Source organism: Lampetra planeri, chromosome 1 (genome assembly GCF_965212315.1).
Source record: "Lampetra planeri chromosome 1, kcLamPlan1.2.h2, whole genome shotgun sequence".
NCBI classification, from domain to species: Eukaryota; Metazoa; Chordata; class Hyperoartia; order Petromyzontiformes; family Petromyzontidae; genus Lampetra; species Lampetra planeri.
In genome coordinates, this window is record NC_136107.1 from 3,297,072 (window position 1) to 3,323,468 (window position 26,397).

Sequence of the window (26,397 nt, forward strand, 5' to 3'; positions counted from 1 at the left end):
TCTGGTGTGGACCAATCAGTTTCAAAGACAATGCATAAATTATCAGAGTATTGTTTTTTGTTTGCGTTTGACTGCAAGTATTGTGGTTAATGTAAACATGATTCCTTGCAAAAGGTGTCAGTTTTGTTGCCAGAAAAAGGGGAAAATCCCTATTAGTATGTCTCTCCTTGTTATTTTGGATGCCCACGCCGGGTCGAGTGGAACTAGAGACGGTGCTCCGTCGGAGTTGAGGGTACGGAGGAACCTTCCGGCAGCACGCGAGCAAGAATCTTGCAGGGCTGCACCTTTACCTTTAACAATACAATTCATGCAACGACAACAACAACAACAAAACCACACAGGTCTGAGAAGACAAACGCATTTCATATTTGCTGCTTTATTGAGGCGGAGTAATGCCAACGACGCTCGCGTGCGAAAGTGGAAAAAAGGTAACGCTGCCAAAGCTCGCGTGAAAATCTACGGAGGCGTTTCTCTGCGAAAGCCAAGGCCTGTCACAACTTGTTCACGTTCTTAAGGGCGACGCTCCTCACGCTACAGAAAAATATTGCCACGTCTAGATCTTACCGGAAAATATAAGGATGACTGTTAAACCGATGCAGAGCATCCATCTCTTTGCTGGGTAAATAGCAACGAAGAAGCGATCATCCGCAATGATTAAAAGTCCATCACGTTACGCAGTGCGGCGTTGTACAAAATCGGAGAGGGCATCTCTTCGATGCGCGACGCCAGCGTCCGTTCAAGATAACGACACAAACGACGTGACTGAGATCGCACGGTAGCATTCGTACAAGGGCAACCCACAGGATTTTGTCCACGAAGCAAACGAGGCAGGGTTTTCATGAGCGCGCCCGACACGAGAAAGACTTCGAGAACGTGAACACTAATGCCGACATATAAATTCGCAAGCTTCGCTGATGTCAGCACGGAACGTCTACGAGACCCTTCACCCCTCTTCTTCCAGTGTCAGCGTTTAGGAGAAATCACCACCTGAGAAGAGAAGCGCAAAATGTATTTTATTGAGCTACTGCTCAGCATGACTGTTTTTTTTTAATCCAATTAGAAATTACCGCTCGCTACATTTATAACACTTGCACGCGATTAGAAATGTATTGTGTAAAACCGAGTGCAATTGCGATGCACGTTATTCAGCCCGCTGAGTAACGTAAAAAAATAAATAAACTATTCCAGTGCATGCGATAGAAGCGTGTTAATGTCACTCCGATATTTATAATCTTATACCCTATGAATGGTCTTAATAGCGCCGAATGAGAGTCATTAAATATACGTGGATATTTTTCGAGGTGTCGGCCATGTCCTCAATGATACAGATTATGGTAAACAATGCAGTGCGCATGCACTATTAACAGTAGGGGGTGACCCATTTATAGATACGCCACTACAATCATATGGATACATTCCAGGGAAAAAAATATACCAATCCTCTACACGTCTCAAACCAATCTCAATAGACGGATGTAACATTTTAACACTCCCGCCATGCACTATTTTTCCAACAAAGCTTACCGAAATGAACAATGTGTTAGGCCAACCGCGCTAATCGCACCCCCGATTAGCATAGGTTGGCTACGTACGGTGCGAAAGAAGTTCAACATAGAGACGTACAAGCTGAGGTCACTGATGCTATATCTAAATAAGAGGGCCATTAGAAATCAGTGGGGTATCCATACATCGATCACCGTGTAGAATTAGAAAGTCGTCGTACGTAAACTAGAAGCGGGAGGACCAGGCCTTAACCACAACAACCTTACCAATCCTTACCTACGATAAACTCCGTACACCCATATACTCTTTGGTTCACGTAGGTAGAAAACATAATAGAGATCACGACGTTTCGATCGCAACGCAAGCAATCGTCATCAGGTAGCAGCCTGCATCAGCAGCTTCCCTCCTCTTGCTTACACCTGATGACGATTGCTTGCGTTGCGATCGAAACGTCGTCATCTATTATTTTTCCGACCTACGTGACTTTACCGAAAGAACCAAAGAGTGCAGTCACGAAAGCTTCAAATCAAGATTGCAAACACCCACTCACTCTCCGCACTCCCACTTCCCCCTCTGCCTCCCCCACATCCCCACCCCCCTGCTTCCGTGCCCCATCATCAAACACGTCCACCCTGCGTGCTGCGGTTGACGTATTCCCTGTGCAACAGAGGTCGCAACCGGGTACCCGATACCCGTACCCTACCCGATACCCGGCTACCCGGCCGGGTACGGGTACCCGTTTGCGACCCTGGTGCGGCCGGGTACGGGTAGACCGTGAGTCACTGGTGAGTAACTGTTTGTTACTAATTTCCCAACGTCTTGTGTCTCTTCTCACAATTCAAGTTCCTAGAATCAACCCACCCGCGCCTGCAACATGGCTTCATCCCAGAGGTCGCAATCAGGTACCCGATACCCGTACCGTACCCGGCCGGTTACGGGTAGGGTACGGCCGGGTACGGGTACCCGTTTGCGACCCTGGTGCGGCCGGGTACAGGTACGGGTAAGGAATCAAAACCCGTTTGCGACCTCTGCTGTGCAATCTGAACAAAACGGGCAAGGCGACGTGACCCCCCCCCCCCCGCCCGCGTCACCGTGGCTACCATCGTGGCCGACGCTGGCCTCACCCTGGCAGCTGCTACACTCGCAGCTGTGGATGACGGGCAGCACGACGGGCTCGCTCTCCCCGTTGGCGCACTCCAGGCGCAGGAACTGCACCGGCCGCTGGGGGTCGAGCCGGTAGCTGCAGCACTCGCACTCGGCCTCGATGTACGGCTCCTGCGTCGCGCAAAAGGGGTGCGCAAGGTCACGAGCGTTCGGAAGACGAGGTGTGGCGTGTCATCGTGGCGAGGTGTTAACTACCTCGCCGACCCTGACGCCTGCTGTCTATTTGGAGTTTGGATGTCTCTTTCTCATCATCATCATCATCATCGCGGTGGCTAGGAGATGTTAACTACCTCGCCTGGTGTGCAGGAGGTCGTGGGTTCGATCCCGACCCTGACGCCTGCTGTGTATATTTGGAGTTTGGATGCCTCTCCTCGTGGTCGCGTGGATTTTTCTCCGGGTCCTCCGGTTTTTCACTCCACATGTATAAACGTGCGTTTAGAGTATTTTCCGCACAATAAGCCACTTCATCATTACGGCGAGGTCGCTTCTAAAGAAGAGCTATATAGCTAAGTGGGACTTACCTGGTAAGATACAAATAGTTTCGTTTTAATTAAATTTCACATAGATTGCACTTCCTGGCAGAGTACAGCGACCAATGACAGAAACAATTTATTCAGACGACAAGAAATTACAAATCACAAAGCCAACACCAAAACCTTTGGTTTTTCACCTTCGTCGTTCCTGAAGCAAAACAACAATAATCAAACTGCATCATTTCTTCAAGTGGGGCCATTGATCATCTCTCTACCTCTGCAGACCTGGGAACCTGGTGCTCATTCCACATTCCAAAGATTAGTGCAAGTCTATCCCGAGGACAATCATTGTCGACCTTTCACAAAGTGGTACCTATTTTATACATGCTGTACTCTGCTTGCGTACATGGATGCCTGTAGATATCTTTCTGAAGAGCAAGTAGGCTTATGTGCTAAATATATAAATAATGTCATCCAAAATAGAGGGTTTTTTGGGTTACGTAGGTAAAAAATAATAAAAATGAAAACAACTAAAATAACAGATTAGAACAACTAAATTTAATCACGACGTTTTGGAAGCAACACAAGCCTCCGGAGGCTTATGATTTAATTTTGTTGTTTTCATTTTTATTATTTTTTACCTATGTGACTTTACCGAAAAAACCATAGAGTATGGATCCTTGCAGTCACGAAAACTTCAAATCTAGAATTTTTTTGGTTAGATCGCGTAAATATAATTGTCGATAACTCCACCACCACCCGACACAGACAATTAGTAAGGTTTGTCACGTGAACAGAACATGCCAATTCGTTACTAGTACAGCACACCGGTGCTGCGTTGGAAAGTAAACCATAGAAAATAACGTAATGTTATTTATGTATGGAGATAGAGAACAGAATTCTGGTCATGTACACCCGTGAAACTCGGCACGTGGGCCAATATTTCAAAGGGTGTCATGTAACAGTGACACCTGACTCAATTATTCCAAAACCTTTCATGTTCGTAACTTTTAAAGGCACTAGATTTGCATGTCTGCAAAAGAAAACATCAAAATAAACAACACATCCATTCGGCACAAAGTGAATCACATCCTTGCCCAACCGTTTTGAGTGTAATATTTTTCAAAACATTGGGTCAATTAAAGTCAGTACAAAGTCTTAGGGGATAGGGGGGGGGAGATGGGAGGCCTGGGGTGCCGAGATAATTAAAACCTTTCACATCTTACGTTTTTTTTTACGTGTGCAATGTCTCACACGTTTTTCACGTGGGATGTTTCTGGACGATATATTTTGACACGGCGACTGAATATCCTTTGGTACAATTTGATTTTTTTGTGCGGTGTCGCCCAGGCGCACCTTGCAAGGCACTTACTTCTCATCGAGCTCACGGTGGGTAAAATAAAGGCAAACGATGGACCATTTGTAAGCAATAGCCAACATACTCCGACATGTTTTTTTCTCTTGGGTAAAAAAATTTTCTACAGACATATATAATAAATATATAATAAACATCTGAATCGTAATAAAAATTGTACCATTCAATTAGGGTGTCTTTGCAGAGCAATGAGCGGTGCTTGCACATGGAAAGCACTGGCATTGCGATAACGATGTGACCATCGATTGATGTTATTCCAGTACAGGTGCCCATCAGGGAAAGGTTGGCCAATATGTGAAATTGATCATTAAAAATGTATGCTTGCTGACAATTTCCACCCCGTGAATGTCCGGTGAGCCGTGTCTGGTTTATTGCACAGTGTGCAGAGTACACCGACGCATAGCGGGGAGCAATTTATTCAGAAGAGATGGCGAAGGCAACGCCGGACGTACCTTCGTTTTCTTTTAGGGTTAATCAACGACAGCCACCATGACCGGTAGCCATTTTGAAAATGTATTGTCGGTTCGTAAGGTCATGAACCGGAAATCGATTGTTGAGTCTGTTTCGGTGGGAATACCCACACTTTACCCCACGACCGCACAAGACCCCGCCGGTCGACTCAACTGCAGGTGAACACGACGCGTCTGGGGGTGTTTAAAACTATTTTCTATTTGCACCGTTGTATTCTTGGATCTTTCGGTAAAGTCACATAGGTAGGTTCAAAGAAAATAAAAAAAATAAAAAAACACTACGACGTTTCGATCGCAACACAAGCGGCCGTCTTCAGGAAAAGGGGGGTTAGATTCCAAGGCAAACTGTTTATAACGGTTTGAAATGGGCGTAGCCCAAATGTCAGCAGCCAATGATAATGCAAGTGGTGGGCAGCCAACCCAACGGTGGATGGTTTTCCACCAATCAAAGGGCTGCCAGGTGAAAATTAGCATGTTAATGAGAGATTAGCATGTTAATGGCAGGTAGGATGGGAACATCACAGCCAGTTATGACTTAAACTTGTTGATAACGTCCTTCCAATGATTGTTCAGTTTGTACCCATCTTCTCGGTTGAAATTGTGTCTGTGTCTATATATATGGATGGCTTCATGAACGAATCTTTGTTGATAGCCAATGGGCTTGCAAAATACCTTCGTCTTAGATAAATCAATTTCGTGTGAGCCCACCGCATTAAAACAATGATTAGCCACGGCCTAGGTATTGGTTTCGTAGTTTTCGTCGTAGTTTTTTGTTATTTCTTGTTATGTTCTTTTGAACCTATCTACGTGACTTTACCGAAAGACCCACGAATATGAATTCCTGCAGTCACGAAAGCTTTAAGTCAAGATTTGCACCGTTGTTTCAAGTGCCGGGCAGGGGAGATGGAATAGAACCGGTGACCCTCTGCAGTTCAAGTCCGGCTCGCTGACCGTTACACAACTATGGCAGCTGCCATCAGATCGCAGTTAAAAAGGTGATACCGAAATGCTTATTGCCATAAATATATTTCTATACTGTACTGTGTGTGCAGCAAACCGGTAATCAGTTCTTTTAGCTGCTATTTTTTCGCGGTTACCGGTATTGAAAAGACGATTTAACGGCCTTAGTTTGTTTTTTTTATGTTCCACGGAGTGGTGACAAGTCAACAAGTAAATACATAGAACAAATTTGTGCAGTCTCTTACTCTTCATTGCATTAGGGTTAAATATTTTCCTGATCATCCACAGTCCGGCCAGATGGAGAGGTGGTTATAGAATGCCCAACTCACGTTCATGAAGTCATTCGTACAATGTGTCATTTTCACTGCCATTTCAGGACTCCGATTGGAGAATGAGTCTCGCTTCCATCCTTGTTTGAGGATATACATGCTTATTCCGAGTTTTCACAGACCACCTTGAAGTGAGTTGTGCTCGCACGTTGTCGTTAGAGTTGTAAACGGCAATAATTTCAAGGTATTATACCGATTGGTTTATGGGGGCGAGAAAGGCACACGGTGATTATCAGCCAAGGGCTGCTAATCGATTGACACTGATGCATAATCGTCGTGCAACAGGCGCTGTAGGATTTGGAAGTGCGCGGTCAATTTCAATCGCATCAACTTCTTCTCATGTGTAACAATGTCAGCTGCTAGACACCTGAGTATTTAATACTAGGGGATGAGCTTTTCATTCTGTCCAACTTGGCACTGGCCGCAACCCCCTCCACCCGCACCACCTCCCTTCATCAACACACACCGCAATTCTCGCCATCCTACCTTCATGGAAAAAAAAACACAAAGATGGATCAGTCCGCAAATTAGCTGTCATGTCCAGGCAGCCACTGATTTAATGAACATCACATTCACGCCACCCCTTTTGTGAAGGAGTCACTTCACAAGGCGCCTTACACGTGACATGAGAAGGCTGTTGGGAGAGAAGCAGAGAAAGCAGAAAGATCGGACAGGATGAAGGGAATTTGAGCCAAAGGCCTGGCAGTGAGCAGAGAACGATGCATTACGGGCAGCCGTCACCCCTCTGGTGCGCGGGAGTCTGGCTGATGCGCTTTCATCCCCCCGTGACGAGGCCGAGAGGGATGGCGCACATGCGGTACGACGTTCACCTGTGGTATGACGATGGTGCGTGACGGACACCTCCCCCGGCAGTAGCTCACTTCCACGCCCGCGATGTGGCACAGGCCCTTGGTGATGTTGCGCACTTCTGTGTAGCGCTGGCACACGTCCGCCTGCTCATCTGCGTGTGGTCGGGCGAGCCAAAGTGGGATGCAAACCAATAAGTGAGCAACCCTGGCACAAGATCGAGCAGGCTGTCACGCTGAAGCCACTGTTGCTGCTGCAACTGCCAAGCGAGTGAACTAATTAACTGATTGAATAATGTAAAGGGGGTAATTGAATAGAAGTGCATTATCCTATCCTGTAACCTTCAACCGCTGTGATGTGAAGTGCCTTTGACAAGATCGGTATGGATGGATGTGGATATATCATACGCACATACTGCTTGAAGAAGAGGGTGCGTTGTCATATCGGTATTGTGAGACCGACAAAAGCCTAAATATGTATGGCAAATACTACTGTTATTGTAATATTAAAATAATAATTAATAATTCAGTCGAATATTGAATTCAGCAAATGCGACAGAATATTGTTAAAGTGATGGATAAATCGTACTCGGCATTTAAGTACACACATTACGGTAAACTAAATAACAAACCATAAATCACTTAACTTTTTAAAGCCGTCTCAATTAACATAATATACAGACCCATGAAATTGAAGTTGCATTGCCATGACGGTTTGTCAGTTGCTGCACGAGTGGTTGGAGACGCTATGATTTTTCACAATATCTTTAATCTCACGTAGGCCTCTACGGCATTAACCGCTGATGGAGTGAGGTGCCATCTGAGGCTCCATCCAGTCAAATATGAGACGGGATGCAACAATCAAGGGCGACATTTACATGACATCAAAATTCGGTTTGCCAGCGTTAGGAAATTGCCGTCCAACTAAATAATGTCAGGTGCACACATCTGTGCAGCAATCAAATAAGACGCAGAAAAAAATCGCTGCGTCAGTCTTTTGGAGCAAACAGCATCTACGGCTGCACATTTGTCCCCCCCCAGACCAGAAGCGATGTAAGCGAACATCACAATGAAATTGGCGATACTTTTTCTGCGGCAGCCCCTACTAGATAAGGCGATGATGATACACAGCAGTGTGGAGGGTGTGCATCAGAAACCTACCGATCACCTCCTTCCTGCACACAGGGCAGCAGCTACCCGGTTCCTCCACCTTCACCTCTCCCTAGGTAGGAGAGCACAGCAGACGTTATTTCTCCAACGTTTTATTTTATTTCTGTCAGTACCGCATCATGTCGATCAGCATAATAATATGAGAACATGATAATTGTTTTTTTACCCTTTTATCTGGCAACAAAACTGACACCTTTTTTTTACAAGGAGTCATGTTTGCATTGACCATAATACCTGCGGTCGGAATGCAAACAAAAAACACGACTCTGATAATGTATGCACTGTCCTTGAAATTGATTGGTCCACACCCGAGACAGCTTTTCTTAGAGCCTAGTCTCACATGGTGTTGGACCAGATGACGCCAAAAGGACAATGCATACATTATCAAAGTTGTGTTTTTTGTTTGCATTCCGACCGCAGGTATTGTGGTCAATGCAAACATGACTCCTTGTAAAAAAAAAGGTGTCAGTTTTGTTGCCAGATAAAAGGGTTAAGAACCAATTATCATATTTTGCTACTGGCAAAGGAGTTTCTAACGCGAGCAGGTATTTTTTGCGAATCGGATGCAAAGTTCGATCGATAACTCGGAGGTGTACAGCCAGAGCTCAAAGTGTCTCATATGCCGGCCTGGACAGGTGAGAACCCTGAACAGGTCAGAAACCCCTGGATAGGTGAGCGGCCTAGACAAATGAGAAGCCTTGATGCTTCGTGTGTGCAGTGGGGAGAGAGCCGTGGGTGGGAATCAAACCGATTTCACAGCGCGGTGCACAAACAACTACAGCCACACATCCCCCCAGAGAGAGAGAAAAAAGGATCACAAATTCTCAGAATATATTTCCTTGTGCACACATTAAACATTTACATCTTATTTGATCCAGGCTACATTGGCTACAGCTAAATATTCTCTGCAGCAGTGGTGTGCAGGTTTGTTCCATGCGCTGGGAGGTGTTTCAAAGACAACTAAAAATCAAGGCAGCCATAACACAGACGCGCACGCCATAGCATATCAACCTACTTTTGTTTTTCAATTACATACTTGGTGCTGGCATGTCAAGGCTGTCCTACCGTGCAAAAAAAAAATACGCGTGTTTATAAACTCGCAAACAAAGTGCTGCTACGAGACAGACATCACAGCGATAAACTCCGCATGCTCCTGACGCGGTTGTCTGGCTAGACCACCTGAATGTGAAATTGTGTTCGTTGCTTTGCCATCTACATCGGCAGTGCGAAAGAAGAAGCTGCTACGTCGACGTTTCCAAATAAAAGAAAAAATGCAGATGAAGCGTTGCGCTTGGCTGGCTTCGTGTGTGCGTGTATGGACGTCGAACTTCTTTCGCACCGTACGCAGCCAACCGTGCTACGTTTAGGCGAGCGACGGTGGGGACGGGAAACAGGCCGATCGCGAATGAGGAACGTCGACGTCGTCGCTCCCGCGGGGGTGTGAAATGTGCCGCGGCGATACGGTGAGTGACACCGGGGAGAAAGGGGTCAGACCTCCAGGCACTGCAGCTTGGGGCAGTCCGCCTTGCAGATCTTCATGCTGTTGATGCAGCGGCATTCGTGGCAGCCCTCCATCCAGCGCTGGCCAGACTAGCGCACGCACGCACGACAACAACGACGACGACGACCGACAACAGCAAACACCCGCGTTGGTTGTTGCTGACATCGGCAGGACGGTTGGGACCATAAAAACAATAGGTGAGGAGATGAGGACGGTGGCGAGGTGGGTGGGGTTGAGAGGGAGAGAAACGTTGCAAACATTTCACATTGCGGCATTCCCTACCGAGCAGCACCTCCGAAGGGCGCCGACTAATTTACACGATTCTACATCGCTCCCGACGCAATTCTCATCCGTTATGCAAAAAATTAAGACGGAGCCCAAGAAAAAAAGGAACTGATATAAAAATACAGTTTCATAGGGACACATTTAAAATAAATAATCAAGGCCAGGTCAATGGGTTCGTAGATATTTCGTGCGTGAAAAAAACACATTTGCAATTTAATGTGTAGTCAGAGGCAACCCCCCCCCGCCTCCTACCCACACCCTTTCATCTATAAACGCACAGTTAATTCTGCATTGCAACGTAATGGCTCCGGGAAAACCTCGAGTCAGGGGGTTAACGAGCGGAATCCCCCAGCAGTTCATTCACGCGGAGCTGATTCCAGTAAACCCCACAGATTTACCGAGCGTAAAGAAAAGCAGAAACACTGCAGCCGTTTCTGGCGAAGCAGCATGTATGGCCCGAGCGCACGTTTTCTCTTTAGGTTATTTAATATTCCCGCAGATATTATCTGCTGCTCGCAAAATAATGAGAATGCGAACAATTTGTATTCATTTGTCGATGCATTACTGGATGACGGACTTCCCACGCCTTCTCAGTTGAGGGGGTCGTATGACCATACTTCACCACGCCGGTTGAGTGCGGGTTGAGGAAGCAGGCGACCGGGACCCGTCAGTTGTTGCTCGCCATTGATATTAGCCGTGGCCGGGAATCAAACTCGGGTCGCCGGCTTCATCGTGCAGTGCGCAAACTGCTGCTTCACGCCAAGAAGCAGTAGAACTACCACTTTTCTCTTTAGAATACTGCTTCACGTCCTCCTGGGCATTTATGAAAAAGAGCTCCTTTAAATTTCGATTTCAAGCTTTCGTGACTGCAGGGATTCATCTTCTTGGTTCTTTCGGTAAAGTCACGTAGACGGGAAATAATAAAATAATAAAAATAAAACATAATAAAATAAATAATAACAGCGTCCACATATTCAGACGCTGTCTTTCCGACAGACCTGTTCTTCACCTGAGGACGGCTGCTTGCGTTGTGGCCGAAACGTCGTGATACTTATTTTATTATGTTTTATTTTTATTATTTTATTATTTCCCTTCTACGTGACTTTACCGAAAGAACCAAAAAGAAGAGCTCCTTTGCTCGTCCGATTTCTCCTGGATAAATCAAGATTTCGATTGTGAACACCAAAATTGATAAACGTGCGTCTCAGCTCGTTGCAGTACTTCCACATGCACGCGGTAAGCATTCCCGTTTTTTTTCTCTGAGCCAGGCCGAATTCGCTACAGCGACAGCAGCTGTGGTGAACAGATTCGCTCACTGCAGCGGCAGAATACAATTACACAGCACTGCTGTCTCGAGAGGGGTGGGTGGCCAACAGCGCGCCCGGCCGCCTTTGTCTCCCTAGTTACGTACCAGGTACTCATTTGAGGCTCAGTCGACCTAGGGGAGGCCCAGGACCAGTTCAGATAATCGTCAACGGTGTTGTCCATGAGTGGAAATCAAACTCGGGTCACCGGGTTCGTAGCGCCGCGCGCTATACGTTACACTATCGCTCCCATTTCTCCACATATACACATCCATGTGTGTTGCTACTATTTTGAAAGAAAAAAAATCAATGAGTTTATTAAAAAAAAATAACAAATCTGGCTGCAGCCTGATGATTCCGGTTGTAATTACTGGCGAAATGTCGTACTCAGATTGTAAATGTTGCGGCTTTGCTCTCCAACACACCGGTGTGCTGTACTAGTGACGAACTGGCAAGTTCTGAGATTTGATTCTTGGCCATGGTTAACATCGGCGGTGACATCTGAACCGGTCCGGGGTCACCCCCTTCACCAAACTGCACTGACCAGCGTGGTGAAGTTTGGTCAATCAACATTCACGACCTCGACGACAAGGGCGAAGACATCATCCATCAAGTGGACTAACCAAGGGCTGTATTTGATTATTAGTAATAATATAATGTACAAAATACATATTATGTTAAACGCAATATATATTAACATCGTGCTTAGTTGTATTGTAATCTACTTCTGAACATTAATACAACGCACAGGGGCATAGTACAATTACACGGCTATCTCAAAAGATGTTGTTCTGGCATTAGAGACTGTAATTACCCGTGGATGCCATTCACCTGACACGTAAAATATGAAAATTATTTTAAAATTGAGAATATAAGTGGAAAAAACTGGCATCACGGCTTTGTTACCGCACCGTAACAGAGTAATTGTTTTCTTGGGTGTGCGGTCGTTTTTTCGGAGACTGATAACCCTTCCAATTTTGTGTTTCCACTCCAAATTATGTGGATATAATGGGGCTCTTTGTGTGGACTCCTCGCATCCTACGGTTGGTCCCTAATTGATGGGATATGCTGGCCATGAACTTAGGATAACCCCCGGTCCCAGGTGCCAACCGATGATTAACACACACCGCGACAGCTTTACAGCTCATGAGCTGCAACACTGTGAGGCAATCAGAATATCTCAGCAAGGGGGAAAACGCCGGTTCGAGCTGGGGGGGGAGAGAGAGAGAGAGAAATGACAACGGAGACAACAGCAAACCCCTGCTGGCTTTGGCCGCTAAATATTGCGAATAACGATCCACAATTTAGAAGGGGACGGGTGGCCCAAAAAAAAAAAACCAACGTAATAATGTGATAATAATTAAAAACTTGTAATTTTTTAAAAGAGAGAAATGACAACTCGGAAGAAATGCGGACGAGCGGGAAACGAAGCCGCCAGGCGGTAAACCGGCGGCCAAATTCCCTCTGCAAGCTCTGCTGTCCTCTACATATTAAGGTGTTCATCAGCCAATATAATGAGTGTTTAAATCCGAACGACATAAGAGAATGGCGCCAAAAAAAGACGTGGCACTACTTAAAGCATATTGGCATAAGACAGAGAGGAAAGTGTCAACAAATGACGAAATGTGCAGTGGACACCTACGGGGCTAATCGTGACGACGATGAACGTGATGATGACATCTGGGCAGAAACTGCAGCCACGCGTGCAAGGGGGCAACGCTCTATTCCAAGCAAAATAAACTCTTCATGTTGAGTATAGAGATAGGTCAGCGACATACTTGCTGTACTGCCCCCACAACCTACCCCCCCTACAGGTAACTCATTGACATGCAAGAAGGTATCTCTCATAAGATGGCTCGATCTTTGTCCGATTCACACACCTTGCCTCCTTGCGATGATACAGTCATTCACGTGGCCGAGTGGATATGGCGAGGTTCATCTGCTTAATTATTGACTTTATGATCAATGTGCGTTCAATGAGACGTGTCTAAGTAATGAAAACATATTTCCTTACAGAAAATAATGAACGACTTCATTATATTGCATTTAGTATTCGAAATCGATGCGAGTTGCATGACACTAAACAATACACGCGACACTTTTCTTAGATTCACTCATGCACACCGCGAAGACTGCGTTGACAAACGATCATTTCCCTTTTGCGCCAACGCAAAGCCATGCATACTGTGTACAGACCCCCTCTGTGTGAACGTTATTCACGACGTTCCCGTGAGCTCACCGTTTTTAATTTCCTCGAAAAAAAAGATCAACAGCCAATTCTCGCGAACCTCCGCCCAGCCATGTCCCGAAGTCTCGTTTCTAATGTTGTTGTTTTTTTCTTCAACATTTATCCTAACAAGGTCATCCCATTGGCCACGGCTGTCCCTGGTTGCCCCTTCCTTCTGGGATAGGGGCCCCTGAGACTCCATACTCTAGGGATAATCCAAAATCCGAGAATTTTTCTTTTTCTGAACCAATACGCGAAGTGGCATCTGCTTTAATGCAGGATATACTTTTTATTTAAGAAATTTATATGGTTTTGCTAACGTACGTGATAAAAAAAATCTCACAAATGTGTACATTTGTGAAAGAGGAAAAGTTAGTTTTATATATATAGAGAACATCCTCATTTATAATGTACAGTATCTGTAACGCTGACAAAACCAATTATTAAGTATAACAACAACATTATCAACAAAATTGTATTTGCTTCCAAAATCCAAAGGGTAAGATTCATGTACGCACGATGATGATAATGATATTAACAATGTTTTGACTTAAAACTTTCGTGACTGTAGGAATTCATATTTTTGGTTCTTTCGGTAAAGTCACGTAGATAGGTCGTCATCCTCCTGATGGCGATCGCTTGTGTTGTGATCGAAACGTCGTATGTTTATTTGATTTAATTTACATTTTTTCGTTTACTCGGGAAATATTTTGCTGGTCTCGAGACTTCCCTCTGGCGTTCGTGTTATGGATCTGTCCAATTATTTTTGTTGAGTGTTGTGCACGAGCGAGAAATATGTAGCATACCAGGAGAAAACCCCAAGCGTATGATGGGTAATGTACATCCACAGCCAGCTTGCTGCACTGTCTACTGAAGGCATTTGCTGTCTCTGCATGTGAGTGTTTCGCCACACACGATCGCAAAACAATACACCAACCCCATCACCAAAGTGCCGGATTATGCTGTAGTTGTGCTCTACCGCATATTTACATTAATTCGAACTAAGTTTTAATAATTTAACGCTGCTTTTAACGAGTTGCCCAATCGTGCAGCATTAGTGAATTTTGCCTCAAATGCTCCTTGCCAAGCCTTAACCCCCACCCCTCCAAAACAGAGCTGTCAGGGACTCCAATAGCTTTACTTTAACATTTGGCGTGAAGAAAACGCAACACAATCAATAGCGCGGAGAAAACTCCACGAGGCACGGCGACAACGTCGAGATGCATCGCTTGCCGACTGGGGCCAGTCGATAGGCGACGGCAAGGCCGTAATTATGATATATATAATATATATTATATATATAATATGTATTATATATATAATATATTATATATATAATATATATTATATATATATTGGGGGGGACACATCCCCCCCCGAATATGTCCCCCCTCAATATATTGCTATAAAAAATAAAATTTGCTATGCTATGTAAATAACATTTTTTGCTAAACCTTGGCCACAGTATCTGGACTTGCCTTCAAATAAATCAATGCATAGATTTCTGTTCATATGATTGTGGTTATGGTTGTACTTTATGAATCCCTAATCTCTGCCATTACAAACAATGAAACAAAAATGGTATAAAAAGTTAAAACAGAGCAATGTAATACAATACACTATTAGACATTATTGTAAAAAAAAAGAAGTCCATCCCATGTGTAAGTGAATTTTATTATATTTCAGGCAGGAAATTCTTTTCAAATTTAGATATTTTCTAGGTTGGGACCCCCAGACACCCTGGAAGATTTGGTCCCCCCCAATGTTGACTCCATGGCTACGGCCTTGGGCGACGGGGCACAGTGGTTTAGATTGGGGTAGCGTGCGCCGGGTAAAAAAAAACGCACCGGCAAATAGTGTCGAAGCCGAGAGAGAAAGAATCGGATTCGCTGAATCCGAATCTTTAGGCCAAGATCCAATTTGGGCAGCACCTCCTGCCGCGCTGAGATGTAACGCCGGATTATAATTGGTGACGTGAGCAAAAAAACAAAAAAACTCTAAGTGATTTCTCCGCTCAAATGGGAATAGAGGCCTTGGTGCTCATTGCATGTTTACAGCTCTCTGAGTCAGTGGTGAAAATTCCTCATTCCTATGACAGGGGTGAGTATATCCGAAGAAAAATCACTGTTGACCTCACCACAAAGTGGTACTCATTTTATGGACCCCGGAGGTATGATGGGCTGAGTAACCCCCAACTAGATTTTGAAATTTTAACCTTCCAATTGCGAGCCGCTCACTCCACCGCTGAGCCACCTGGCAAGATGTTTATGCACGCACTGGAACACTGTTCTGTAGTATATATAATACGTATCAAATGTACCAGAATAAATGATGTTGTATATAATCAGCATCATCATATTTAGCCATGATCAATACAAATTTGGATGAATTCCACCCCAAGTCGTCGCAATCCTTTGGGGTTCTACGAGCTAATTTCATTGCATCATCTCCTAGGCGGAAATGTTCTCGGTCAGTAAAATAATTCGTATCTTAAAAACACTACAATTCCACGTCGTAGCATTATAGAATTACAGTAGAACCCCTCTTAACGCTGGTAATTGGTTCCACGAAACCGTTCGTTAAGCGATTTGGTCGTTAAGCGAGTTTATGAAATGCACGTTAAAGCCTTCATTCGTTCCGAGAGCAAAGTTACCCCTTTTCACCCAAAAAAATTACTAAATATTGAAGCAATGGAAATCAATACATACAGATACTAACAACAGTATAAACACATGATGTTAAAAGAAGCGTGGTTAATCAATGCATCAATTAACATTTACCATACCCGCAACAGCCCGTCGTTAAACGGGGAATGGTCGGTAAGCGAACACATTGGGCTCTTCTTCTTAGGTTTTTTCGGTAAAGTCACGTAGAAAGTAAAATAAAATAAAAACAAAAATCACGACGTTTCGGAGGCAACACAACGGTCCCACCTGATGACGGAGACTTGTGTTGCCTCCGAAACGTCGTGATTTTTGTTTTTATTTTACTTTCTACGTGACTTTACCGAAAAAACCTAAGAAGATGATTCCTTGCAGTCACGAAAGCTTCAAATCTAAAACATTGGGCTCTTTGGAGGCCCGTCATTAATTCGACAACTCGCTAAAAGGGGAGGTCGTTAAGAGGCGCTCTACCGCACACAAATGCATCATTGGTTTTCGCTCCGCGTACCGGCACGTTTTTTCTTCTTGGTTCTTTCGGTAAAGTCACGTAGAATGGAAATAATAAAATAATAAAAATAAAACATCATAAAATCATTCTCACGACGTTTCGGCCACAACGCAAGCGGCCGTCCTCAGGTGAAGAACAGGTCTGTCGAGAAGACCGAGTCTGAATGACACACCCCCAGGCTTGGAGCGTCTATTTAAGCTGGGATGGAGGGGGGAAGAGCGCCTTGACAAAAGAATTTGCATATCAAGAGGAATTTAGCATATTTATGGGAAATGCAGATATGCGATTAGTACTACTTGTGAAATGCATAGGAGGTGGGCGGGGGGTTTAAAGTGATATTATGTTTAATTTTTATTATTTTATTATTTCCATTCTACGTGTGACTTTACCGAAAGAACCAAGGAGATGAATCCCTGCAGTCACGAAAGCTTTAAATCGAAATTTAACCGGCACGTCTGTCCGAACCGCTTCAAGGCATGGCACTGGCCGCGCGACTCCCCTACCTGGTAGACGCGCCCGTCGGCGCTGCACTCGCACAGCGCCGGGATGACGCAGCGCCCCGAGGCGTTGCGGTACCGGCCCGGCTCGCACACGCAGCCCTCGCCGCCTCCGGCCGCCGCCCCCGAGCAGTTGCCGAGCTCCGTGGCGAACACCTCGGCACAGCTCCGCTCGCACCACGGCGCCGACGTGTAGCCGCGCAGCCAGCGCTCGCCCGGCGGGCAGCCTGCGGTTGAGCGAGATTTTCGCACACAGCGTCGGTGTGCGGTGGTTTTTTTTGCTGCAATGTTTTGCTGTCTTTTCTTGGATTTTCTGTTTGCACTCAGTCACATATTCACTTTAAGATGTTTTCTGTTCGTGTTTTTGTTTTTTTGTTTGTTGCGGTTGCACCGGATTCAAGAGCCGAATGGCAAACAGGGCTGTACCTTAATAAATGAACTTGAAAATAAATGAACTTGAACGACGATCACGACGGCGTCGGTGTGGGGTGGTGTGGGGGGGCGGACACGACGAGTGAGGCGTTAGTGGGGCACCGCGGTGGCTAGGAGATGTTAACTACCTCGCCCGGTATGCAGGAGGTCGTGAGTTCGATCCCCCAACCCAGACACCTGCTGTTTATTTGAAGTTTGCGGTGTCTTTCTCTCTCCCAGTGGTTTGCGTGGATTTTTCTCCGGGTCCTCTGGTTTTTCACTCCGCATTTAGAATCAACATCACGCGTCTAGAGTATTTGGCTGCTATAAATTTGCGCGTGATGATGAGCCACTTTGTTGAGCTATCATTTGTGATGGGTAGGTCGCTTCTAAAAAAAGAGCTTTCTAGCTCAGTGGGCCTTACCTGGTCAAATAAACAAAACAGTTGAATAGTTTTAAGAGTGGAACGAGTGATGAACAAGGGCCACTCCGTGCAAGGCAGCGTTGGCAGGGTGAAGAGTCGCCAATCACCAAAATATATCTCTGACTTTCTTACGCATTGGAAACGTTGCGATGCGCGTTGGCTTCCCACGCTTCAGTGAGCATTGTGACGGCACACGTCTCAATGAGCGACTCGGAGGCAATGGTGGAAATTACACAGTTCTATGTCGGGGCCAGGCTATCCGTGGTGCCAACACTGTTTAAAGTGGCAACATTGTTGCACTCAATGGAGTTTTATATATTTGTATTGCTTTTTTTTTACTTCATTGCTGATGAAAACATCAATCTCCTTTCTGCCAGTGTTCCAACAACAGCAGCAGCAGGAGTTTGAATCGCCGGCGCAATGTCGTTAGATTTGTTTCCTTCTTTCAGCGCACCTACTTGACGAGAATGAAAATAGAATGTCGGAACGTGCTTGTTTCATAAGCCGGAAGAGCAGGCGGCCATCGAATCAGGGTGCATTGAGGTGTCCTCGTGCAATAGATCAGAGCAAATTAGATGTCAGTCAGTGAGCTCCCGGGGGGGGGGGGGGGCGGGGGGGGGGGGCCGGCCGAACAGTCTACTCCGATGCGCTCATAAATTATGTTTCCGGGACAACTTCCCCCCCACACTTCCCCAATGAAAAAAGCGTTAATAAAAAGACGACGGCACACACGCAACATCCCGGGCCAGTCCTGACAATTGTGATGCGAGCATTCAGTCAAAGGCAGCTTGGAAGAATTGTCAACACGAGGTCCTGGAGTCGACATGCTGCGCTACGATTTTTAAACGGATGATTTGGAAAGGTGCGAACATGTGCTGCATTGAAGCAATTAAGGAGCCTCTGAGGCCGAGCAATTAACCTTCGACCCAGCCACCTTTTGTCCTCCAACAACAGAGGAAGACAAAGATCCCCCATATCGCCTTAACAGACTGTTGGGGCAAGTGCTTTTAGCAAGCACCTATGAAGGCCACCAGCCCCTCGCATACTCACACGCAAACTCCAGCATCAGCTTCGAATGCCAGATCCAAGTATGGATATTTGTACAGCGGGACAAGGAGTGATCCTCTCCTGAAGTGACATCCATCCAAAGTGTCTTGGCAATCCCAGAGGGAAGCCTAAAATAATGAGGTTGCCATGACACGGCTCCCTGTCATGGCAACTTGCTGATGGCATGAGCACGTGGCTAACAGCAGGGCATCGAGCGGGATAAAATGTCACAATCCCGTCCGATTGGTTTACTGTCCGACAATGCCACGCCAAATCGCACCTTAGGTGCTATAGAGATTGGCGTTACAGCAACGGCCTGGAGTAACAGCAGGAGGAACGGTGCTCTTGGCGCCTGTTACCTCCGTTGCTGCCGTACGTATATCTACGTTGCGCTTCGTTCGCACCCGTGCGCAGCCCAGCGTGCTAATCGGAGGTCTGAGCGGCTCTCACCGCAATCCCGGACGTAGCACTCTTCCGTGCGCGACTCGGGGCTCTGACACTCGTGCCCTCCGAGCTGGGCCTTCAGCCTGCGAGGTCGCACCGCCGTGCGAGTGCCGGCCCCGCAGGAGGCCGAGCACGATGACCACGCCGTCCACGGCCCCCACTCGCAGTCCTCTGTCGGGGTCGGTGGGGCGGGCGGGGGGGGGGCGGTAGAGGGGAGGAACCACGGTGAGGCTTTCGGATGAACCACGCCGGCTCTTAGTTGTCCACGACAGAAACAGAAATGGGCTTGGTCTCCCTCTTGTCTCTCTCCCTCTCTTAGTACAACAGTAAATATTATCACTCAAATTAGACTAAAAGATGACGCTCAGTTCCCGCTTACAGCCCTATGGCGGTGGTGAGTATCCCCATAGGACAAACTAAATGTTAACCTCCGCACAAAGTGGTACTTACATATTTGATCGACCCAGGACTGATAATGGGTTGAGTTAACCCCCAAGTTTGAACTCACAGCCGTTGAACTTCTTTTTCACCGTACGTAGCCAACCATGCAAATCAGAGGTGTTGGGGAAGGACAAACTGCTTGTGCATAGTGGGCACCTAACCAAGCGCTATCCAGGTTTAAACCTGCTTAGCTTCCGAGATCTGATATAATCTGGTGGCAAGATGTTAACGCACCACCACTCGGATTGTAAATGTTGTGGATTTGCTCTCCAACACACCAGTGTGCTGAACTAGTAACGAATTTGCCACGTTCTGTTTAAGTGACAAACCTTACTAATTGGCTGTGTCGGGTGGTGTCGGGTGGTGGCGGGTTTAACGACACATTTATATTTACGCGATCTAACCCAGAAAAAAACCCTATATTATGGATGATATTGGTCGCGAAAGCCTACGGGTTAAACCTCACCTCTGTCCACTTCCCAGTCCCCGTTTGGCAGATAAGCTACTGAGAATAACAGACCCCAATCGTCCTTTGTTTTTAGATCTTTAGATTCGTTTTACATTGCTTTCTTGTAAAGTTCTGCAGAATTAATTATTGATGATGAGATTATGTAAATGAAGACATTGGGATACAGCTGCACGATGAAGGTAGCTTAGTGTGTATCACTTAGTTTAAATAATGTATTGCATAAAGCACGTTTGTGGATATTTAATATCCTAGGTTATGTAGGCCATGATGTGTGCTTCTGACAATTAGCTGATAAGGAATTGACTGTAAATTGCAAATCCACTTAATTCGTAAGCAACTGAAATAATAATAATTCCTATTAATGCATGATGGTGGCTCTTAGACTGCAGACTTGGCTTTGCCTGTTACGCGTCTATTTTCATTCCCCGGCATACATTTTTCACAATTGATTTTGTGCAGCATTGTAAGTGGTACCAAAGTGAAACTGGGAGAGAAAAAAAAATGTCATTCTCACATACAAAGGCCGTGTCTCATCTCATAATTAAAATGAAGAGACCTACCAGACCATGGTTATGCAAGTCCTTACCCTCGCAGTTGAAGGAGGTGCAGTGAAAGGCGCCGTCGATGCAAGTGCTTCGCAAAAACATTAAAGAGAAACAAAGAGAAAAGCCACGCTTGAACAAAGATCCCAAACACGTTGTGCACACTTGACTAACGAAAGCTCTTACGATAAGCATTTCATTTCCATTCTCACTGTGGGTCAGGGTTCTAATTTAATGGCATTCAACAGGAGAATTGGGAACGGGAACGGGGTGATCTGCACCAGCCGCGGCTGCGAACACGGAGCGACGAGTCCTCATTGGTCAAATGAAATCGCACGTGGTCCAAAGTGTGTGGCTTCCAATGACTGCAAGATTATCCTCGAGAAGCGATGATCTTGGTTGTGCCGATTACAACTTAGTTCGTTGTTAATGATGTTGTCCGTCTGATGATGTTCACGAAGTTGACTTTGAAATCCACCACTCTTGTCATAGCACAAACAGCGAGGCAAATATGCTTGCTGTCTTTATTAAACGGGAAGCCATATTTATAATCATCATATCAACAAACGAGGCATTTCGAATGCAAGTTTTAATTCTGAATACCTTAAATGGTTGGAAAATTAACATATACTACAAATATAATGCATATATAAAAAACAATCCGTAAGGTAGATAAAGAATACATGTTTATAATTGGACAGTGATTGACCCATGAATAAGATCAGTTGTTTAAGAGATGGACATTTTATTTTCCTCTTAGTGACCCAACCCAAATCTCCCTTTTATGTTTACTAACCTGTTATTTATTTTATAAGGTCACAGAATGAGCAACATTTTAATGTAAACAAAAACACAAAAGTATCTCCCTATAAAAATGAGCATGGGGCAGTGGTCATCTTTGGCTCTTTTGGCAGGTCTGAGCTTTGGGGCAGAAGCTACACATTACTCTGAAAGGGGCCGTGGCTTCTTGGCATAACCACGTTTAAATTCCCACAAAGCCTTCATTTTACTTGACCCCAGATATAAGATGGGCTGAGCCGACCCCTCATACCTTGGCGTTCACCAAAGTGGAATTCCGCAAACTATGATGAACAAGATCAGGAGCCACTCAACAAAGACAACCATCATTCGCCACAAAGTGGCGGTGACGTCTCCACGGCGCTTGTGCCAGGCTAGGTGCCCTTTAAGGCCGCGTGAAGTTTCGAACGCCCGCTGGCAGAAAGCCACAGGGCAGACCCAACAGGTGCCATGGGTTGACTGACTGAGCTGACTGGCAGATGCACCACATGTGCCCCCGAATGTGCCAACTGGCATGCACGCGCACACACACACACATACACACCAGTTGTTGCACTCCTGTGCGAGGACGGTGCCCGGCTGGTACTCAACACTGTCACTGTGGGGGGGCTGGGCCCCCCAGCGGGCGGCCGCACCAAGGGCACAGCGGCACTCAGAGGGTGCTACACACACCCCGTCCTGCAGCACCTAAGACGGGTGGTGGCAGTGGAGTGGTGCACACGCATACATATTCATTGACGTGTGAGCACAAATAAAGACAAAGAGCCCCCCCCACCGTGTAGCTTTAACCTTACTGTTGGGGCAAGTGCTGCGAGCGAGTAGCTAAGAAGGCCGGCGCGGCACACGAGGGCGTGGTGTGGCCAGTTACCGAACCAAACTGTAGAATATTCTTAGGTTTTTTCGGTAAAGTCATGTAGGTAAAACATTAAAATTAATAAAGTAAAATCAAATAAAAATCACGACGTTTCGGAGGCAACACCAGCTTCCGTCTTCAGGTAGAACCGTCACAGCCACGACAGCTGTATCACTTGATACACAAGCTTCCGTCTTCAGGTGGAACCGTCACAGCCACGACAGCTGTATTACTTGATACAGCTGTCGTGGCTGTGACGGTTCCACCTGAAGACGGAAGCTTGTGTTGCCTCCGAAACGTCGTGATTTTTATTTTATTTTACTTTTATTAATTTTAATGTTTTACCTACATGACTTTACCGAAAAAACCTAAGAATATGAATCCTTGCAGTCACGAAAGCTTCAAATCTAGAACAAACTGTAGAAGTCTTCAAGCTGATGCTCATCCTGACCTCTCCGCTATTAAGGCCCATGTCCGTCACGGTACCAGGGTCACTTTACACATCTCAGAAACGTTACCAAACTCAGAGCATGTCTCTCCGGAAATTTGCCTCGACATTGGGTTTGATGCAAGTCCCATCATCATTATCATCGTGTCTAACATCTTGATCACCCATTGCTGATATTGTCGTAACTCGATTTTGTTATTCTAATTAAATGGGCTTTCTAAGCATTCGAACTTTTACTAATCCCTGCGATATTAATAATCCCGCAGCCCAGCTCAGCCAGCAAACCGCCGTCGGTTCGAGTTCCTGCCGAGCACGTGGATGCACCCAGTTGACCTCTCGCTTAGCACCCGTACAGCTAGGCCTGAATCCTGGGTCACCGTGCCACCTCTGCCGTCTATCGGTAATAATAATCAAATTTAAAACCACTCCAAGGCAGTTTAAAGTACTCACGTCCTCCAGACATATTTCATTCCGCGTGAAACTGTCAGATATGGAAATTCACCCAAGTGTCGCATTATACCACTGACGACGCACACGGGTCTCTGCTCAAAAACTGTGCACAGATTGAACATTCTTTAAGTGCCACATTTTGCGATGTTCGTGTGGGTCAGAGGACAAGAGTACTGAGCGAGCATCACCGAGACCCTGGGTTTCAATCCAGAAAGCTGCCTGTGATTAAGCTGGGTTCTCATGTGCAATGAATTCATAGTTCTCAGCCTGGTCATCAATGACCGTACAAAAAACCCATGTGCTATGCATAAGGGCCATTTCATATTAGGATAGTGTTATTACGGCAGTGTTAACACACTGAGAACGATTTTTAAGGGCGCTTTATAAATTCTAATTATTATTGACGTATGTGTCCAGTTGTTGTTATACTTAATTTGGTTTTGTACTTAATTTGGCTAAATTCCAGCAGTGATAATGAAATATATCAGTTAAGACTTTCAAGCAACGAGCATTCGTCTCTGCATCAGGAAAGGTGAGGAAGTGCTGCCTGCCACCGTGTGGACCAGAGGTCACTTGGAGGGATCTGGGAAGTGGTTCTGTGATATCCACTTCCACGGGCCGTTCTCTAACACGATCAATTGCATTGCTCTGCGAGAGTTCTGAATATAGATGCTTCATCTCATGTCGTGACGATACCGATAGCGCCTTCAACTACACGAACTCTGTCTCTCTGTCTCCTTAAGTGCGCTCGTTGATCGCTGGTAGACATCTACGTGAACATTTAGCTCTCGAACATATTTCTTTTGCAAGAATAGAATATCGCTCGCAACAGACAGGAGCAACTTGTACGGGGACAAAAAATATGTAAATATTTTTGAACACACCACATTTCGTAGCCTGCCTGAAAACAAAGATGTATAAGTGCGCGACAAAAGCTGCACTTGAGGATGGTTGCATAACATCGAAAGCAAATTAACAAAAGCTCTGTCACCGGCACCAGGACAGCCACGGTCATTTTTAAAAGCATTCGGCAGCACGAGAGGAAGAGTGGCCAGAGTCTAAACGGACTCGTGCCGATGCAAGTCATCTTGACGTTACGGGCCGCGGGCCACCAGTTAACGAGGACACGCTGTGCAGGTAATTCGCAAGGTGAGGGCTGTGACTGAGCATGTCTGCACCTCCCAGGGGGAAAATGATGAAGTTGGCGGAAAAGATTCAGATGTGAACACACAGGGACAATGGATATGCATAACGCATACATAAAACACGGGGTATTATTCTTAATATGAATCCCAGCCCCTTAAAACGGTCTCTAAACAAATCCTGGTTGCTGTTGGACGTTTTAGGCAAGGTTGTTTAATTTGAATGCTACCGTGCTGCACGTTCACCATTTCGCGCAAAAGAACAGCATCACAAAGCTCCCGTGTGCAAAAGGCGCTACACGTAAGATAAACTCACGGCGATCGTGAAGACAAATGATGATGACGATAATGGTGAAAATGATAATGCTGGTGATGCTGATCTTGATAGCGATGATGTAACATCCCCCGCTAAGACGTGGATTCATCGATTAATATCAGTTCCCAAGCTCAACATGCGTGCACACTGAGTCTCGTGCGCATGAGCGAGTGCGTTTCGAATCGTCTACGCTGCACGCAAACGAGGCCGAGCGGACCCTGCAGCCACGGGTGGCCGTCGTTACACTCATCACATTGTAAAAAAAATGAATCAGCCAATCGATTCCGGAATCGAACCGTGACCTTGAATCACAAGGAGTCATCAAAATATGGTGGAGGTGGGGGGGGTGAATCATTATGCCTATGCACGGCGGGGGGGGAGGGGGCTTTGTGAGGTCCGAGTTGCGGGGAGTAACCTTGCCACGTGGACAGGCACAGCCGGGTTGGCAGGGCTCGCGGACGCACTCCGTACCCTGGTGCAGGTCCGAGCACGCGCGCGGGCACAGGTTAGCGCAGTCGATGTACACCTGGCCGGGTGTGCAATCTGTAAAACAGGTGAAAGTGCAGCTCTGCAGTCGCCTGCCCACGGCTGGCGGAAGGGCCTCTCCCACTGGAGGGCATTTTTGGAAGAGTTGGGAGTAAGCGGCACTTCAAAACCCACCGCATCAACCATGGGTTCACCCATTGACACCGCAATCGCTCGCTCATGCCACTGCTGGCGGAAGGGGCCTCCACTAGAGCGAGCTCAAGACAGCCCCCTCTAGCTGGTATTTTGGCCTGCTCTTCCACGCTGGCAAGATTAACACAGACGGAAGCTTGTGTTGCCTCCGAAACGTCGTGATTTTTATTTTATTTTACTTTTATTAATTTGAATGTTTTAGCTACGTGACTTTACCGAAAAAACCCAAGAATATGAATCCTTGCAGTCACGAAAGCTTCAAATCTAGAATTAACACAGTTGGCTACGTACGGCGCGAAAGAAGTTCAACATACATACATACAAGATATCTTGGCAATCAACCGCACACATTCTTGCTTCTTGGTGGACAGAGGTGGCAGCAGGGGGGATTTTGAGAAACTATGGGCACCGCGGTGGCGAGATGTTAACTACCTCGCCTGGTATACAGGAGCGCGTGGGTTCGATCCCAACTCTGACGCCTGTATATTTGGAGTTTGCACGTTCACCCGCGTTTGCGTGGATTTTTCTCCGGGTCCCTCGGTTTTTTCCACCACATTTAGAATCTCAATTTCCACATGATAAGCTACTTCAATGGGCTATCATTTGTGGCCAGGTGGATTCTGAAAAAGAACTACTTAGCTCAGTGGGCCTTACCTAGCGAAAATAAAAAAAAACAGTTTATCTTCTTGGTTCTTTCGG

General features: G+C 46.0%; 1 protein-coding gene across 1 annotated transcript in view; it reads right to left on the reverse strand.

The window, feature by feature from the left end:
* Positions 1-356: 356 nt before the first annotated feature.
* LOC144728614 (SCO-spondin-like) overlaps positions 357-26,397 on the reverse strand; it is a 186,020-nt gene continuing 159,979 nt past the window's right edge. Inside the window, exons 102-111 of the mRNA XM_078608203.1 lie at positions 25,436-25,563; positions 22,356-22,498; positions 21,058-21,104; positions 19,568-19,732; positions 17,242-17,462; positions 9,745-9,840; positions 8,242-8,302; positions 7,105-7,235; positions 2,628-2,778; positions 357-987 (exon numbers count right to left, since the gene is read on the reverse strand). Coding sequence (XP_078464329.1) covers positions 971-987; positions 2,628-2,778; positions 7,105-7,235; positions 8,242-8,302; positions 9,745-9,840; positions 17,242-17,462; positions 19,568-19,732; positions 21,058-21,104; positions 22,356-22,498; positions 25,436-25,563 — 1,160 coding nt within the window. The 3' untranslated portion in view covers positions 357-970. The remainder of the gene's footprint in view (positions 988-2,627; positions 2,779-7,104; positions 7,236-8,241; positions 8,303-9,744; positions 9,841-17,241; positions 17,463-19,567; positions 19,733-21,057; positions 21,105-22,355; positions 22,499-25,435; positions 25,564-26,397) is intronic.